The 17,884-nt window shown below is 38.3% G+C and overlaps 1 protein-coding gene across 1 annotated transcript in view; it reads right to left on the bottom strand.

Annotated features, from left to right (window-relative positions):
• Positions 1–17,884, bottom strand: part of TOP6BL (TOP6B like initiator of meiotic double strand breaks) — a 91,415-nt gene that overhangs the window by 25,580 nt on the left and 47,951 nt on the right. Inside the window, exons 5-10 of the mRNA XM_068554421.1 lie at positions 16,003–16,086; positions 14,766–14,821; positions 13,958–14,029; positions 12,271–12,466; positions 4,300–4,450; positions 974–1,120 (exon numbers count right to left, since the gene is read on the bottom strand). Of these exons, the coding sequence (XP_068410522.1) occupies positions 974–1,120; positions 4,300–4,450; positions 12,271–12,466; positions 13,958–14,029; positions 14,766–14,821; positions 16,003–16,086 (706 nt within the window). The remainder of the gene's footprint in view (positions 1–973; positions 1,121–4,299; positions 4,451–12,270; positions 12,467–13,957; positions 14,030–14,765; positions 14,822–16,002; positions 16,087–17,884) is intronic.

Here is a 17,884-nt window from a genome sequence, read left to right as displayed (position 1 = left end):
CTTCTTCCTTCAAAGTTTAGGAGGGCACTGAGAAACACTTAAATTTATGTCTCAGGCTTTACTGGATTAAAAATGCATAAGCCAACTCTCATACTCATACTCAGTGGTTTTCAAACTTTACTATGTTTAGGAATCACCTGAGAATCTTGTTAAAAATGCATATTCTTGAGCCATACCAGATTTTTACATTAGCAAAACAATGAGTTAATCCTTGCCCAGGAAGCTGCACATTTTCAAATACTCCAGGTGATTCTGATGCATGTGTTTCATGGACCACAGAACAGTGAAATCACTGCTTTACCACTAACAGAGAGACCTTCTGATAACAGGTTATCACCTATCTGCTAGATAAACGCCAAAGGCATTTGTATGCCTGAACAAGGACAATTTCTCCCTTTCCAGAGGTTGATGTGGCAATCACACAAAACCATTCATACCAATGTACTCCCACAGCTCCTTGTGTTCAATCTTGAGATGTTGCATTAAGGCCAAGTAAAACTGATAACTTTTCTTGATTCCACTTGGAAAAGCAGTAGGGTGGTGAACAGTTCTCAAGCCTGAAATGCTTTAAAAACATACTGATACCTGAGGCCCACCTCAATCCAAGGAAATCCGAACCTCTGGGGGTGAGGTTTGGGCATTTTTTAGAAGCTCCCCAGGTAATATATTGTGTAGCTGAGGTTGAGAACTACCCATCTAAGGTAATATACTCTGTAGGGACCAACAGGAAGTGTCTGCTGATTTCTGGTCAACCAAATCTGGGAATGTCATCATCTAAGTGAGGCTTCAAGATATAGATCTTTCCCGTAGAGCATATAATTTGTTTAACTTATTTAAGTAAGGTTTTTCATTGAAATGAGTTATTTTACAGAAACACATCTATTCAGATTTATGCATCATGTAAAGTCTCCTTTCTTTATTCTCTTAACATTTAAGCACACCCAAGCTGGCAGCCCCACTCTCCTATACCTACCCCAGAGTTCCATTTTCTGGACTGGAAATCCGCTGTGGAAGTCCACAAAGAGAAAAAGCAGCAGAGTTTGTCCCTGGGGGTCCATATTCTGAGTCTGATCCCCCTCACTGGATTCCACCTGATAACTCACATCTGGAAGCACCAAATCTAGAGGACAAGATATTACAGAGTATCCTAAGTAAAGCCTTCAAAATGCTAAGTGAATAAAGAACCTATACCTCAAACAAAGAAGGATCTGAGATAAATCTAAATTTGAACACTCCCTTCTCCTCCTGAATCTGTTTCTCTACCCACATGATAAAAGCAAATAATAGTGACTCACAGGAAGAACATCAAAATAACAACTGGGTGTATAAAATGCAAACCAAACAGCATTCCTTAGAATTTACTGGGAAGTATTATACAGGAAATTCATTCACTCCTCATGTAACTTTCTAAGGTAGGTATCACTAATAAGAGGCTAGTAAAAAGTAGGTATAGCTAGTAAGAGTAATGATAATGATAACAGCTAACTTGTATTGAATGCTTACCACGTGCCACGTACCACATTAAATTCTTGGCATGTACTATCTCAACATTCAGACTTCACCACACTATGGCATGGGACATAGTCTTATGCTCTTTTACAGGCCAGAAAAGAGGCACAGGTAGGTTAAATACATTGCCCAACATGAGACAGGAAGTGGTGGAACTGTTTTAGACTAACTCCAAAATCTGTGCTCTTAACCACAGAATAATATTTGTATTCCCAAGTAATCTGATCCCTATGGTCTTTTTCTAGAATATAATCACTATAGTCCTAAATTCCATCCAGATCCATATAGAGAAGTACCTCCATGTGGATCCTGGTTCTGTAATGAGGGAAGGTGACATGTGCGGACATTTTCTACGCTATTCATTTCCAAAATTAACTGAGCAAGTTTAGGCATCACAAATTGGCAAAAAATGAAGGAAATCAACAAAGCATGAAAATAAAAATGAAAGAGAAAAGGAGATATGGAGAGCCCTCGAGATTTAAAAAATCCTGATGGCATGACATCCCATCTGTTAAGACCAAAAAAAAAATTTTTTTTTTTTTCAGAGACATCAGTGGTTTAATGGATAGGGGGATCTTACATGTCTGAAGCAAGGTCCTGGAGTGATACCCCACTGTGTGTGGCAGACAGCAGGCAGAACATGGTTATCAAAATCTGGAGAAACTATTCTAGATAGACATTCCCAAAACATAATTATTCCTATAGAGTTTACCTAAAGGCGCTTATCTCATTTACATTTACTTAAAATTTCATCATAGCAAGATATTTTCCTTGCTGACAAATTTGCAACAAATATGGTCTTATTTGATCTCAAAATAAGCCTAGGTACAACAGAAGTATTATACTTAACACTGATGACTCTAAAGACATGTCTATATTAATCAAACCAACAAGTTTAAGCTAGCTTCAATACCAGATATCCATTTAGTACTGAATATTTCCCATATCACGTCAAACTGAAATTCATTCTGGAGTTTCTTTTATATTTCTGAGAGTTTATATGAGCGCTTAATTTCTCTTAAGCCAATTAAACAGAGCTCATCCACAAACCAATCTTGGCAGTGCCATTTGGAGGCAGAGACACCTCATATTTATAAGGTACACATAGACACATTTATTTATATGGACACAGAGATCTCACAGTTTTCTTGCTAGAGTTTAAAAAGGCCTTTTTTTTTTTTCTTCACTCTCAGGGATCACAGATAATTAAAGTTCCTGAGAGCCCAGGTAGATTATTTACATCTCAAAGACACAGGAAGAGAAATACCAATTCCTTCTAGAAAGCTAACTTCCTCTAAGGCCTATGCAAAAACCAGTTTTTAGAACGTCGTAAGAGTCCCATCTTGGACGTTTTCAGGGATTTTTTTCAGTTTCTAAATAGCCAATTCAGTTTAAACAAATAACAGTAATAGACAATAATACGTATCATTCACTCACATTCACTTGCCTCAATTTCAGAGGAACATGAATCACCATTCAAGTTACTAAGACCCTCCTAGCGAGGGTTAAAACCAGGAAGAGAGAACAGGATTTGGACTCAGGTACCCAGACACTCACACACACACCCCCAAGATAAAAGCCAAACCAATTCCAAAAGGCTCTCTTTGGTACAATAGCAGAGCCATTAGGGGACACTGTTCTCTTAATACATCTTCCACAGTTTGCCAGGGAAGAGGAGTAGTAGGTATTCCCCCTCATTGGGCCAGGTGGTGCGGTAGGCAGCCATTACCCAAGGGAGCAAGGAAAGCACTTCACCCTCATTGATGGCCCCATATAAGTGCTAAGGGGCAGCCCACAGCTGTGGCCACAGCCTTATTAAGACGAAACATTCTTTCTTCACAAAACCACTTACCTCCAGAAGCCTGAGGACACTCTTCTTTCATTCCGCCCTCTGGAATAACTACCTACTCAAGAAAAAGTGTCTTACCACGAGGCCTACTTCCAAGATGAAGATTCTATCTTTCCCCCGGAGGTACTTCCCTATACCGGCAGGCTTCAATCTTCTCATACCAGTCACAACTCTAGAATACCTCCTCGCTACTGGTGAACTTCCTCAGGATCCAGTTGAACAGACTGCCTTCTAAATTTCAAAGGATTCTAGCTAACAACAGTCAAACTCAAGACTATAAAGCTCCTAGACATCAGCTCATGGTTGCATATTCCTATTTCTCAGTTTTATTTGTTGGTCTAATGATTAAGCATCCAACTTTCAGTATGATTCACCCAAAGCCAATGTGGTTAGGCTCTGTATGAATAGTACAGTCAGGTTCCTAGGTTTATTACTATATGGTTTATACTCCTGCCTTGCTTTTATGTAGTATTATAATTTTTCTAAGTAATTTTATACGGATTTTTTCATTTCATTGGGAAATATTTCTCTTCCGCGATAGTTCAAAGATGTCCTTGCAACTTTACTAACCTTTCTAAAACCCCAGAGTTGATGGATTAAGGTACAATAGAAACCCTCTGAACAAGTCCCTGGAAGGTGAAGGCCCACTGACTATATCAAGAGGGCCAGGAATAGAGAAGGCAGTAGAAATGAGGAGAACCTGCATCAACACGTAATGCCAGAACGGTTAGGCTCTGATGGGGCTTTGCCTGTTGACATCTGTTTGACTCACTTCATGTGGAATCTCAAACTTAGCCAGACTCCCACCTGTACCCCCCAACCTAAGCCATCAGATCACTAGGCCCTATTCTTATATACACTTGCTGTTTATATTTCCTTGCATTTCTCTAATATTCTCCAGAGTTCTTTATTCCTATGCAAACAAAGAGAGAGAGATTTACCTCTATCTAAATTGAAATCCAAATTGGGCACCATACACAAGTGGTATTTCTTCCAGTTAACGAAATAAGAGGTATCTTTGAAGATAGTAGAAGTTGGCTGCTCCGGATTTGGCAATATCAGAGGCAGACCTGAAGGTCCATATAGAAATACGTATAGTTGCTAAAGAAAACTGCAAATTTTTAGTTTTTTATAACTGTATTTATATGCATAAAACAAACACAACACTGACCTGGTTCACACTCTCAGAAATAAACTAGTGTGCTAGGCGATTACATATTAAGCCTTTTCCACATTAAGGATAGGTGTGAGGTGCCAGAGATAGATCCACTAGAATCCCCAGGAATTTATTTTGGGTTTAATGAGTGTGAGCTACAAATACAGTATTGGGACAATTCGTTTATTTACTGCTCCTACTCATTAAATCATAGGTTTGAATGGTACCACAGGCTAAACACTACACTGTACTAAGTTCTGGGGATACAAAGATGAATATACAGATTTAATACTTACCGTCAAGTTATATTTATAGTATGGGAGATACATGTAAAAACCAGTAAACTGTAATACGATGTGATACATGCTAGAATAAAAGTATATACAAAGGAATATTTCCCAGTAAGTATTTGAGTATATTCAGATTGAGAGGGAAACACTTCACCTTCTGCAACCTACTCTCTAACCAAGACTAAGGAAGGTAGGCCCTTAAATGGTTTCCTTCTCTTGACTTCCCATGCCTACCCTCACCCTCCCCGTAACCCAGTGTTTCTCAACCTTGGCACGTTGACGCTTTGGGCCAGATGATTCTTTATTGTGGGGCTGTCCTGTGCATTGTAGGATGTTTAGCAGCATCCCTGGCCTCTACCCACTAGATGCCAGTATCACCTCTCCCTCCAGTCATAAGGATCAAAATGTCTCCAGACATTGCCTAATGTCCTCTGAGGGCAAAATCACCCAGTTAAGAACCAGTGCCTAAACTCTGTTGTCCCCTGAACCAAGGCTAATAAGACCAGAATATATATTTTCCTGTATCTTTCTGTTTTCATCCTCTTTTTCATAGGGTAAACATGAGGCATTAAGTGTGAAGATTAAAATCCTTACCCAGTAGGCACTGGGGCATTACTGAAAGTCACAACAGAGCAAAGGGAGGCAGTGCCTATAAATGAAGTCTCCATCACAAATCCAAGAAGGCATTAACACTTTAGCTGAGGCCAACACATTCACTGTTTAGAGCCAGGGGAGATTTTAGGTGCTGCAAACTCAGAATAAGAGTGGAATATCTGAAGAGTCAAAATGTGTGAATGTCTTTTAATTGGGTTGTCTAAACTATTTACATTTAATATGAATACTGTTATGGCTGAGTTTAAACCTAGCATCCTGTTACCTGTTTTCTATTTGTTCCTTGTATTTTATTTCCTTTTTTTTCTTTTCTATTTTTGGACTGGGTATTTTTTATAACTCCATTTTATCCCTTTTTCTGACTTATTAGTTATAACTCTTTGCGGTATTAACTTAGGGATTGCTTTAGGCCTTACAGTATACAACTCTAACTTGTCACAGCCTGCCTTCAAGTGATAGTGTAACAGTTCACTCATGTATAGCATGAGAATCCTTCAACAATGTACTTCCATTTCTCCCCTCTTGGCCTTAGTGCTATTGTCACACATTTTACTTCTACGTATGTTGTTAAGTCTTATACACTGTTGATATTTTTGAACAGTCAATTATCTTTTGAAGAGGTTTTTTAAATAGGGCAAAAATCTTTTATATCTACCCAAATAGTTATGATTTCCAGTGCTCGTCTTTATTTGAGTAGATCCAGAATTCCATCTGGTACCATTTTCCTTCCGCCAAAAGCATTTCCTTTAACGTTCCTTATAATACAGGTCTCCTGGTGATGAAGACTTTGGTACATCTGAAATATTTTTTATTTTGCCTTCTTTTTTTTTTTGAATTTTTGCATTTTATTTTATTTATTTTTTATACAGCAGGTTCTTATTAGTTATCTATCTTATGCCTTCATTTTTGAAAAGTATTTCCTCTTGGTATAGAATCCCACATTACCAGTTTTCTTTTCTTTTATTACTTTAAAGACGTTGCTCGATTTTCTTCTCGCTTACACTGTTTCCAGTGAGAAATCTGCGGAAATTCTTATCTTTGTTCCTCAATATGTAATGTGTCTTTTTATCTCTAGCTGTTTTTAAGATTTCTTCTTTACTACTGGCTTTAAGCAATTTGATTATGGTGTGGCTTGGTATAATTTTCTTCATGTTTCTTACGTTTAGGGCTCACTGATCTTCTTGGGTCTGCAGGTTTATAGTTTTCATCAAATTTGGAAATTTGGGGAACATTATTTCCTCAAATGTTTTAAATGCCTTGCCTCCCTGCAGGACTCCAGTTACACGTCCCCGAATTAGGCCACTTGAAGTTATCCCACAGTTCACTGATGCTTTGTTTATTTTTTTAGAGTCTTTTTTTACTTCACTTTAGTTAGTTTCTAGTGTTGTGTCTTCAAGTTCACTAATCTTTCCTTCTGCAATGTGTAAATCTGCCATCAATTTCATTCAGTATTATTTTCATCCTGAAAATTATATTTTTTTCCTCTAGAAGTTCAATTTGGGTCTCTAAAAAATCTCTTTCAACTCTTTATTTAATATGTTCAAGCTTTTTTTTTTTTTAATTTTTACTTTTTTATTTTTGGCCGCGTTGGGTCTTCGTTGCCGCACGCGGGCCTTCTCCAGTTGCAGCGAGCAGGGGCTACTCTTCGTTGCGGTGCGCAGGCTTCTCATTGCGGAGCACGGGCTCCAGGCGCGCGGGCTCCAGCAATTGTGGCACGCAGACTCAGTAGCTGTGGTGCACGGGCTCAGTTGCTCCGCAGCATGTGGGATCCTCCCGGACCAGGGCTCGAACCCGTGTCCCCTGCATTGGCAGGTGGATTCTCAACCACTGTGCCACCAGGGAAGTCCCTAATATGTTCAATCTTTACTCTCACTTTTTGAACATGGAATACAGTTATAACTGTTTTAATGTCCTTGTTTACTAATTCTATCACCTGTGTCATTTCTGGGTAGGCTTCCATTGATTGAAATTTTTCTTTCATTATGGGCCCTATTTCCCTGCTTGTTTGCATGCCAAGTAATTTCTTATTGGATGCCCAGCATTGTGAAGTTTACCTTTTTGGGTGCAGAATATTTTTGTATTCCTATAAATATTCTTGAACTTTTTCTCTGGGACACTGTAAAGTTATTTGGAAACAGTTTCAGTCTTATTGGTCTTACATTTAAGCTTTGATATGTGGGACTAGAGAATCCTGTAGGCTATGGCTAACTTTTCCCCACTACTCAGGCAAAGCCTTCTTAAGACTCCACCTCATGCCTTAAGAAGTATGAGGCTTTCCACCCTGGCTGATAGGAACAGGAACTATTCCCAGCTCTGTGTGCATTCCAGGGATTCTCCTCTGTCTGGAGCTCTATTTCTATGTATTTATTTCCTCTTCAGTACTCTTTTCTATAAATCCTAGCCGTCTAGACCTCCCTGAACTCTGAACTTTGTCTCCTCAACTCAGAGAGATCCACCAGACTCCAGTTGGGTATCCCCTCCTGGTGTTGTAGCCTGGAAATTCTCTCTAGACAGTACAGTGGGGCAAACACAGGGTTCACTTGTTTGTTTCTCCTCCTTCTAGAACCACTGTCTTGCATTATCTGTTGTGTAATACCTGAAAATTGTTGTTTAATATAATTTGTCCATTTTTTCTAGCTGTTCAAGGTAGGAAAATAAATCCAGTCCCTGTTATTTGATCATGGCTGGAAGTGGAAGTTCCTAAATCCTTTGACACAATCTCATTGGCCTTTGATAACTTCCTTGCTTTCTGGCCCAACAAGATACCCAGCTCATCTTGTACATTTCTACTTTAGGCCCAGAATCAGCCACTTCTCCTTTTTAGTGAGCAGTGGTATTTAGAGAACGCATTCTGAGTACCAGGAGTGTTCATTGCTTCTAAGGTTTTTTAGTGGATAGAGCTAAGAAATATATAATTTTTAAAGTCAGAAAAATTGAGGATTCACATTGGTATTTTCAATTCTGTCTCAAAGTTACTTTTAAAAATTCTTATTTCTTTGAATTTACACTCATATATCTTCTATCTTATGCTAAAAAATTTGGTTCCTAACAATGTTACCATAATTACTTATTTGTTTTTACATAAGTATGCACACAATTTCAATATAATAATACCAATATTATTACTAAGAATCAAGACCACTTAATGAATTTTAAGAGTTCTTTGCAGTTCATTTCATCCTTAGAATATCCCACCAAGAATGTACAGTCAAAACACTATGTTCTAGTCAGTTGAATTAATTCTTCTTCTTGTATGGATTCTGACAGTAATATAATATATAGGTAGGTTCATTACCTTTTATCTTGAAGAATATTTTTACTGGGTATGGAATTCTAGGTTGATGATTATTTTATGTCAGGACATTAACACTATTATTCTACTACCTTCTGTTGGTATGAGGAAGGCAGCTGTCAGTTTCTCTTTTGAAGAAAATCTGTCTTCCCTGGGTGATTTTAAGGTTTTCTTTTTGTCTTTGATCTTATAGAAGGTGTGGATATATATAGATATATATTTTTTATAAATTTATTTATCTACTTATTTTTGGCTGTGTTGGGTCTTCGTTGCTGCACACGGGCTTTCTCTAGTTGCAGCGAGCGGGAGCTACTCTTCGCTGCAGTGCGTGGGCTTCTCGTTGTGGGGGCTTCTCTTGTTGCAGAGCACAGGCTCTAGGCGCATGGGCTTCAGTAGTTGTGGCATGTGGGGTCAGTAGTTGGGGCACACGGGCTTAGTTGCTCGGCAGCATGTGGGATCTTCCCAGACCAGGGCTCGAACCCATATCCCCTGCATTGGCAGGTGGATTCTTTAACCACTGCGTCACCAGGAAAGTCCCAAGGAGTGGATATCTTTTTATTTATCCTGCTTGATTGTTCAGCTTGAAATCTGTTTTAGTTGCTTCAGCCATTAACTCTTCAAATATAGTTTCTGCCCCATTTTTCTCTCTCTTCTCCTCTGGAACATGAATTAAATGTACATTAGAATGTCTCACTGTTTCCTCTCACTGTGTACCTCTTCTGTATTCTCCGTCCTTTGTCTCACTTTGCTTTGTTTTGCTCAGTTTTTGCTATCCTTATATTTCAGTTCGCAAATTCAGTTATGCTGTGTCTAATTTGCTGTTAAACCTGCCTACTGAATTTCAATACTGGTTATTGTATATTTTGGTTCTACAATTTGTTTGGTTCTTTTTAAAATTATGTCACATTTAATAGTTTCAGTTCCCTGGCAAAATTTTTAAGCTTGCCTTTCGTTTTCATAAACATAGTAAGCATATCTTTTTTATTTTTAAAATCAGTGTCTGATATTAGCAATTATCTGGAGTCCCAGTGCATGTTGCTGTTGCTTTTGTTTTTGTTAGCTCTTGTTCACACCTCCTTGTCTTCTCTTATACCTGACTGTGTGTGTGTGTGTATATGTTAATGTGTGCATGCACATGGGAGCTGGATGTTATATTTAAGTATTTGTTAAATAATTTGAAGCATAGATGCAGTTATCTTCCTCTAGCAAGAATTTCTGTTTGCTTCTACAAGGCATCTGGGAGACTTAGAAATTTAGAATCATCTTAAACCAATTTCAAAGTTTAAGATTTTCTGGCCTGCCTAAATCAGCCCCCAAAATAAATGCACACCACTGAAGGATGGTTTATTTCAGGTTCACCTTACTCCTTAAAGTATAGCCTTTTAGTTATCCCTGTCCAAAACAAGAGGTGTCTTTAACAGCACTCCCAAGCTCAGCAGGCCCTGAACTCTTTTGGCCTTCTTCTCCTGCGTTGATTCAGAAGTTGTCTTAGTCTCTCAGCTGCTTGCTCTAATTGGCAAATGACCCCAGGGCAAAAGAGCCCTCAGTGCTGGGCTCAGCTTTTTGTAATTCCTTTCTTTCCTAAATCAGGGCCCAGAAATTCCTCCCTATTCACTAGCTGTTAGATACTTTCATGATGTCTTGGTATTTCATCCAGCCTTTGTCTTCATTAGGAGGGTTGGTCTAAATTACCTAGTTTGCCATTTTCAGAAACTGAAATCCCACCAGTTTTCATAGTTAGCTCTCTCTCTTTACTAAAACATCCCCTACCTGGAGTCTTCACTGACCATAATATTTAAAATGACATCCCCATCATTATCTCTTTACCCACATTATTTTATCTTCACTGCACTTATCACTACCTAACATCCATTTATTTATTAAATTTTCCCATGAAAATGTAAACTCCAAGAGGATAGAAAATTTGTCTTATTCCCTCTGGAGAATGGGATGAGGACGAAGAGAAACTTTCATATTTTATTTGTACTCTTCTGTATGATCTAGATATTAAGAAAAAGCATGTTTTAAAATATGAAATGTCCATGCATTTGGACACTATGCAGTGATAGTGTTTATCACTATCCTGGCTCCTTCTTCCTCCTTAAAGACGTCCTCAGCTGACATTTAACATACCAGGACCTTGGCCCTCTTCTGTTCTTGTTCTTTATACTCTACTACAACTTCCTTTACTCCTACAGCTTCAATCATATAATCATAATAATACTGAACATTTATCAAACACTTATATTATGTGTCAGGCAATATGCTGGGAGCTTCACATGGATTATTATATAGTTAACCCTAAAACAAACAAATCCCAAAAGAACAACAACAAGAGAAATCTTTGCAAGGGAAAATAAATAAGTCTATGAGGTAGGTATTATTATCCCCATACTAAAGCTGAGGAAATAAAGGCTTAGGCTGGTTGAGTAAGTTGTGCAAAGTCACACAGCTAATTAGTGGTGAATCTAGCATTTTTACTCCTGTGTCAAGCTCTAGCCATAGCACTATACTATACTATAGGTACCTATGGAGAAAACTCTGAGGCTCTAAAATCTATATCTCTAAATCTGACCACTTCCAAATTCCAGACCAAAATTTCTATATGGCTGCTTGCCATTTTTAAAGGATGTCCTGCAGGCACCATAAATGCAACATATGTAAAGCCAAAGTAATCTTCTTCACTCCTCAGATCTGCTATTTATAATTTCCATCTTGTTGCCAGTATCATTATTCTGTCGGCCATCTATGGAAATCTTTTTTAACAGCTTTACTGAGATTTAATTTACATATCATACAAATCACCCATTTAAAGTGTACAATTAAATTGGTTTTAGTATATTCAAAAAGTTGTGCAACCATCACCACTATCAGTTTTAGGACATTTTTATCACTCCCAGGAGAATCATTCCCCATCTATTTTCTGTCTCTATAAATTTGCCTATTCTGGATATAGAGTTCTTGACATCAACTTTAGCAATTCTCTGCCCCTAATCTCTCCCTAGCCAAACAATGAACTGGTTACCTCATCATGTTGATTCCTTCCAGTGATAAGTCTCTCCTTTCTATGCTCATCACACTTTTAATTCATGCACTTAATAGCTCTTGCCCAGCTCACTTACTTATTTAGTTAGTGATTACTGACGTCTCTCTCCCACCCATTCTGTACAAGGCTGCTAGAGATTCCTAAAACATTTAATGGTTTCCCATTATATAGAGAATAAAGTTCACACTCCTTAGTGTGGCACTCAAGATCCACCATATTCAACTCCAAACTACTTTTCCAGCCTCATCTCTCCCTCTTGCACCATTCATTCCATGCTTCAGTCATACTGGATTATATGAAAACAGTGTGGCACGTGTCATATTTTATAGTTTTCAGTTTCTTGGAAAAATTCTCAAGCTTAGCTTTCATATTGGATTTTTGTTTTTATACAAATCGTACCAGCTTCTAGATACAGAGTTTATATGTTAGAGGCTTTTGTAGAATTGAAATATAAAAATCCATTTTTAAAGACAATGAATTTGAACATTTTGGTGGACTCTGTCATCAAAAGGATATGGAAGCTGAAGAAATCCTATTCAGCTGGTTGGAAAAGACCTTTGGGCAAGGACAGAGAGCAGCAGCTGGAGTCAGTATCAGCTCCCCCAACAAGCCCATTTTAGCCACATCATCAGGGATGAAGAGCATTACTGGATATCCTAGCACAGGATGGATTCTGCTGCAGAGTAATTCAGTTGTACCAAATTTTGGTGTACTGTCAAAAAACAGGTAAGACAAAATTAGCTTTTTTCCCTCTTAAGAAATTATTTTAAAGGGAATTCAAAATTCTTTTTATAACCTCTAGCATATGCATAACTATATCATCCACCATATAAATTTTGTTGGTATAAGTAACTTGTGTCCCACTCAGTGAATCACAGGGAATGGAAAAAGTAGACAAATTGGCATTTCAGGAATTATAGCATGGCTCCTGCTTTTGCTGCCACTAATGGCAGTTTTATATTCTCAAAAGCATATTCCCTCCACTAAAATTACTCTATGGTTCTGAGCAGAAGTTTCCAAGATCATTCAAAGATCAGCATGGTGGGGGTGGGGGTCAGGGGTCCCTGAATCACAAATGGCCTAAAACTGGCTTCATGATACTTAGGTTTCTGCTTTTACACATGCTATACCTTCCCCTGAAGAAGTCTGAGGTTACTATTTGATAGGAGTAATGAGAAAAAATTGGGACATCTTTCTCTCCTAGAAAGAATGTAGTGAAATTTGGTATTTGCTTACTTTCCAACAGCTCTTTTCTAAACAGAAAAGAAATGTTAATGAACCTTTCCCCCTTTCTCTAAACTAATCAGGTCACCCAGGGAAATATGTCCTCAAACATTGGCTTAGAGCCTTAAACTCTTTCAGTAAATCTATGATAGCAAGCTGTCTGCCTGTAGGGATTGTATGATGCTAGAAGATTACTAAAGAAAGATGTGGGGTGGGGGTTTTGTGTCCTGCAGATATTAAAGAATAAAACATAGTCTAATCTGAGAGGTAATTTTGGTCAAAAGAAAACAGACTGAAAAACCATAGGCAGTCTCTTCAAGCCTTAAGATCCTATGACTACCAGTGTTGATTCAGGGCATATAAGTGGAGGCAGAAACTATTGAATAAAGAATAGATTAGTTGGACTTAAACATAAGTTAGGCATTTTCTTGCTATAATTCATGTCCACTTTGGGTTCTGTGGTAATTGGATAGTACAGGAAAGCAAAGCCCAGGGTCCTATTCCATTTATTTTCCACCTCCTCCAATGGATTTCTTTGCAGTCTGAAAAAGGTAGAGGTGGGAAGAAAGATGATTTCTAAACCTATGCAAAATGCTAATACACAAGCAATAATATACAAAGAATTCCTTTGCAGTCATAGTGTCTCTCTAGCCAAGAGTTCAAGTAATCTTTAAAGTCATTGCTCTCTTCTCATGTCTAAATGGGATTGGAGTTAGCAGGGTTTGTTTTGTTTCATTTACAGAAGAAATTAAGGCATGGAGAGGAGAAGGAACATGCATGTCCTCAGGTCAATTAGAATATATTCAAGGAGCCAGGAATAATAATAGTTTTCAATACAGATAGCTTAAAATTTTTACTTTCAATTTTCTTACAGAGAATCTGACACTTGGCACTAAGAATTGACAACTGAGACCATTTTCAATTTCTGCCCACATTCATACTCATAGTAAGAGAGGGACAACAATGCTTTCCCCTTCACCTCACATAATGCTGATAGTTTACGACAAGAGCAATTCCATTTGACAGGTTCAAAGTAGGTTCATTCTCTGCCCTGCAAAGCAAAGAAAAACTAAGCCATATCTCAAAGATTCTAAAGCCAATCTCTGCCTCGTACAAATTTTGGCCCATGAGTACCAACCCCAGAGATTACTGAAATTTAGTAACCAATTAACCAAGGGGAAAATGTCTATTTTTAAGTTTTCTCATTTTAGTGAAAGGGAAAGTCATGAAAGGTTTAATCTACTTACTCATTAAAAACTAATCTAGAGGGCTTCCCTGGTGGCACAGTGGTTGGGAGTCCTCCTGCCAATGCAGGGGACACGGGTTCGAGCCCTGGTCCAGGAAGATCCCACATGCCGCGGAGCAACTAGGCCTGTGCTCCACAACTACTGAGCCTGAGCGCCAGAGCCCGCGAGCCACAACTACTGAGCTCGTGTGCCACAACTACTGAAGCCCAGGTGCCTAGAGCCCGTGCTCCTCAACAAGAGAAGCCACTGCAATGAGAAGCCTGCGCACCGCAACGAAGAGTAGCCCCCACTCACCACAACTAGAGAAAGCCTGCACGCAGCAACAAAGACCCAACGCAGCGAAAAGTAAAATAAATAAATTTATTTAAAAAAGAACTAATCTAGAATAAGAAAATGTGGGGGGCGGGGTCTCAGAAAATTAGTTTCAAAGTGACTTCGAGTCAAGAAATCAAACTGTGAACCCACTGGAAATAGGACAATAATGACTGAGAAAAATTGTAGAGCCACTGCATAAACTTAAGCCATGGATTAAGGACTTACCCAAAGATCTCCATGGAGAGGATTCCATTCACCTTTACACTAAAATTAAATCTAATCTGCAAAATAAATGGGGTACGATATTTAACATGAACCAGAATAGGGATTAAAAATTTCCATACTCAATTCCTAAAGGAGAAGATATTCTTTGTATCACCTTTTTTTTTTCCATTGCACTTTCCCTAAACATCCTTAACACTTGTCTGTGTTCAAATTCTGCATCTTAAATACACTGAGTTCTACATTACAATTCCAAGTAGTCACAAATTATGAGGAAATACTACCCTTTTATCCTCTGCTGTTCTCCTAATGTATCTCTTCTCCCCTTCTTAAATTAATTATCAATTTTTGTCTCTATTGTTTCTATTGTTTTCATACATGGAATATTCCATGCTTTTTTCTTCGTTTTTTCTTCCCCTGTCCCCATCTCTTATGTCCTCCTTCCAATTTACTTCACTGTTCTAATTATTTTATACCTTCAACCTCTATTTTTCTTTCTCTATAATATAATGGGTAATAAGGAACTCTAGAGCCAGACTGCCTCATTTCAAATCCTGGCCCTGCAAGTGATTTAACCTCTGTACCATATTTCCTTGGCTATAAAATGGGAATGATGATGATAAAACCTACTTCACAAGGGGTATTGGCAGGGTTGAATGAGTGAGTACGTGGACAGCACTTGGAAGAATGACTGGCAAACAATTAAGCACTGAATCCTGCTTAAGACAGAAAAAGTAGGAAACGTGCAAGAAAAAAAGGGGAAGTTATATAGCATACTTGTGTGCAACTTTATGAACATATCAAACTACAGGTAATAATAAAAACTTTAGCTTTCCAGAGTTCAAAGTATTTTATCAAAATTTCCTTAGTTGCTCTTATAGTCACTTTAGAAAAAAAGGAGATAATCAGCAAAGTTTATTATCCAGGTTTAAAAGAAAAATGAAGCACAGAAGAGGGAAACGAGGTATCCAAAGTGATACAATAAAACAGTAAGGCAGTGAAAATAAGAACCCAAAAGAAAGTTCTCTCTATATCCAAGGGCTCTCAACTATGTCACATGACCAACATCAAGCCTGCCTTAGGGATACAGGAACCAAATCAATTCAATATTAAAACTTTTAATCATTGTAATTAAAAGAAAGAGGACCAATCAGATCCTTCCATGCCCTACAGAGTAGAGGTCTTTTAAAAACATATGACTTAAACAAGAGAATCGTTACTGTGCAAAAGAACAGCTTACCTTGGGGAGCACAGTGATGACTTTGCGTAAAAAATTCTTTATAACCAGGCTATCTGTCATCAAAGTTCTGGGCTTTTCATGAACCTGTAACAACATAACAAAAACATCCACCGCACATACACAAACCCAAGAGCACAAGTGAATTAAATTATGGTATTTCTTCTTATAAAAGTAACTACACCTCAGAAAGATTTTCAGACATCCAAGGGGAAACATCTTTGGGTCTGAAAACTGAACACCAAAGATAATCTAATAGCCATCACTTCTTGGGCTAAGGTACCTATTTCATGGAACTTCAGGAGACGTGAACAAATACCGGAGTAAAACCCACAATCTCAAAACCACCTTTTGGAACAAATTTAAAAGTAATTTAGATTGGAGCTGAGAAGAGTAACTCTATCTTTACTATTCTAATGTGGGTCAATCTGTATTAAGAATCTGAGTGGAGTCAAAGGAGCAGGCACTAAAAAGAACCTATTTTTAAACCTTAATCCATTCATCCAAACATTTATATTTAAGGAAAAGCTGTAAAGCAGAAAGCTCAAAAGTCAGAAGACCTGTGTTCTAATACTGGCTCTATAAAAATTACTTCAGTAATCATGAAAAAAAATCACTTAACTTCTCTGGACCTTATTTCCTAATCTGCAAAACAGGCATAAAACTTAGCCTTTCAACCTCACAAAACTGTTTTAAGGACCAAAGAATAATCTGAAAATATATGTTAGACATGGTAACAATAATAGACACCACTTGATGAATGCCTACTATGTGGCAAGCAATGTGCAGGTGCTATATCTACAACAATCCTCAAGTCAGGTATTACAATCCCCTCTTTATAGATTAAAAAAAATGAGGCTCAGGGGCTTCCCTGGTGGCGCAGTGGTTGAGAGTCTGCCTGCCAATACAGGGGACACGGGTTCGAGCCCTGGTCTGGGAAGATCCCACATGCCACGGAGCAACTAGGCCCGTGAGCCACAACTACTGAGCCTGCGCGTCTGGAGCCTGTGCTCCGCAGCAAGAGAGGCCGCGACAGTGAGAGGCCCACGCACCGCGATTAAGAGTGGCCCCCAGCTCGCCGCAACTAGAGAAAGCCCTCGCACAGAAACGAAGACCCAACACAGCCAAAAAAATAATAATAATAAATTACTTAATTAAAAAAAAAAAAAAAATGAGGCTCAGAATTCCATGGAGGTCCAGGGGTTAGGACTCCGAGCTTTCACTGCCAAGGGCGCATGTTCAATCCCTGGCCGGGGAAATAAGATCCCTGCAGGCCCTGCAAGCCCTGCAGCGCGGCAAAAAAAAACAAAAAATGAGGCTCAGAGAAGTTATGCAGCTTGCCTAAGATGTTCAGTAATAGAGCCAGAATTTGAGCCTAAGTCTATCTAACAACAATTGTCCATGCTCTTTCCAACATACCCTGATACCTCCATACAAATATAATAAGATTTATCACTTAATGACGGCTTTCTCTATTCCAGGAATGGTACTAAATATTTTACTTATATTACCTCATTTACCCCTCACAGAAACCCTATTAGGTACATATAACCTACATTTTATGGATAAAAAAAAATGAATTTCAAAGAGGTTAAACAACTTTCCCAAGGTGTGCCTGATCTCGCTCCAAAGCTTTAGTATTAACCACTTCCCTATACTATATTTAATATAGTGTCCCTAAAACCGAAGTTAAAATGCGTCTCCGAAAAAATGGAGAAGTCAGTGAAGAAGAAGTAGAGTCAGAAATCAGTAAGTTCTTTTTCTTTTCTTTTTTTAATAAATTTATTTATTTATATAATTTTTTATTTTTGGCTGCGTTGGGTCTTCACTGCTGCGCACGGGCTTTCTCTAGTTGCAGCGAGCAGGGGCTACTCTTCATTGTGGT

This window comes from Eschrichtius robustus, chromosome 11 (assembly GCF_028021215.1).
Source record: "Eschrichtius robustus isolate mEscRob2 chromosome 11, mEscRob2.pri, whole genome shotgun sequence".
In the NCBI taxonomy this organism is placed as follows: Eukaryota; Metazoa; Chordata; class Mammalia; order Artiodactyla; family Eschrichtiidae; genus Eschrichtius; species Eschrichtius robustus.
This window is presented reverse-complemented; position numbering and strand designations above follow the sequence as displayed.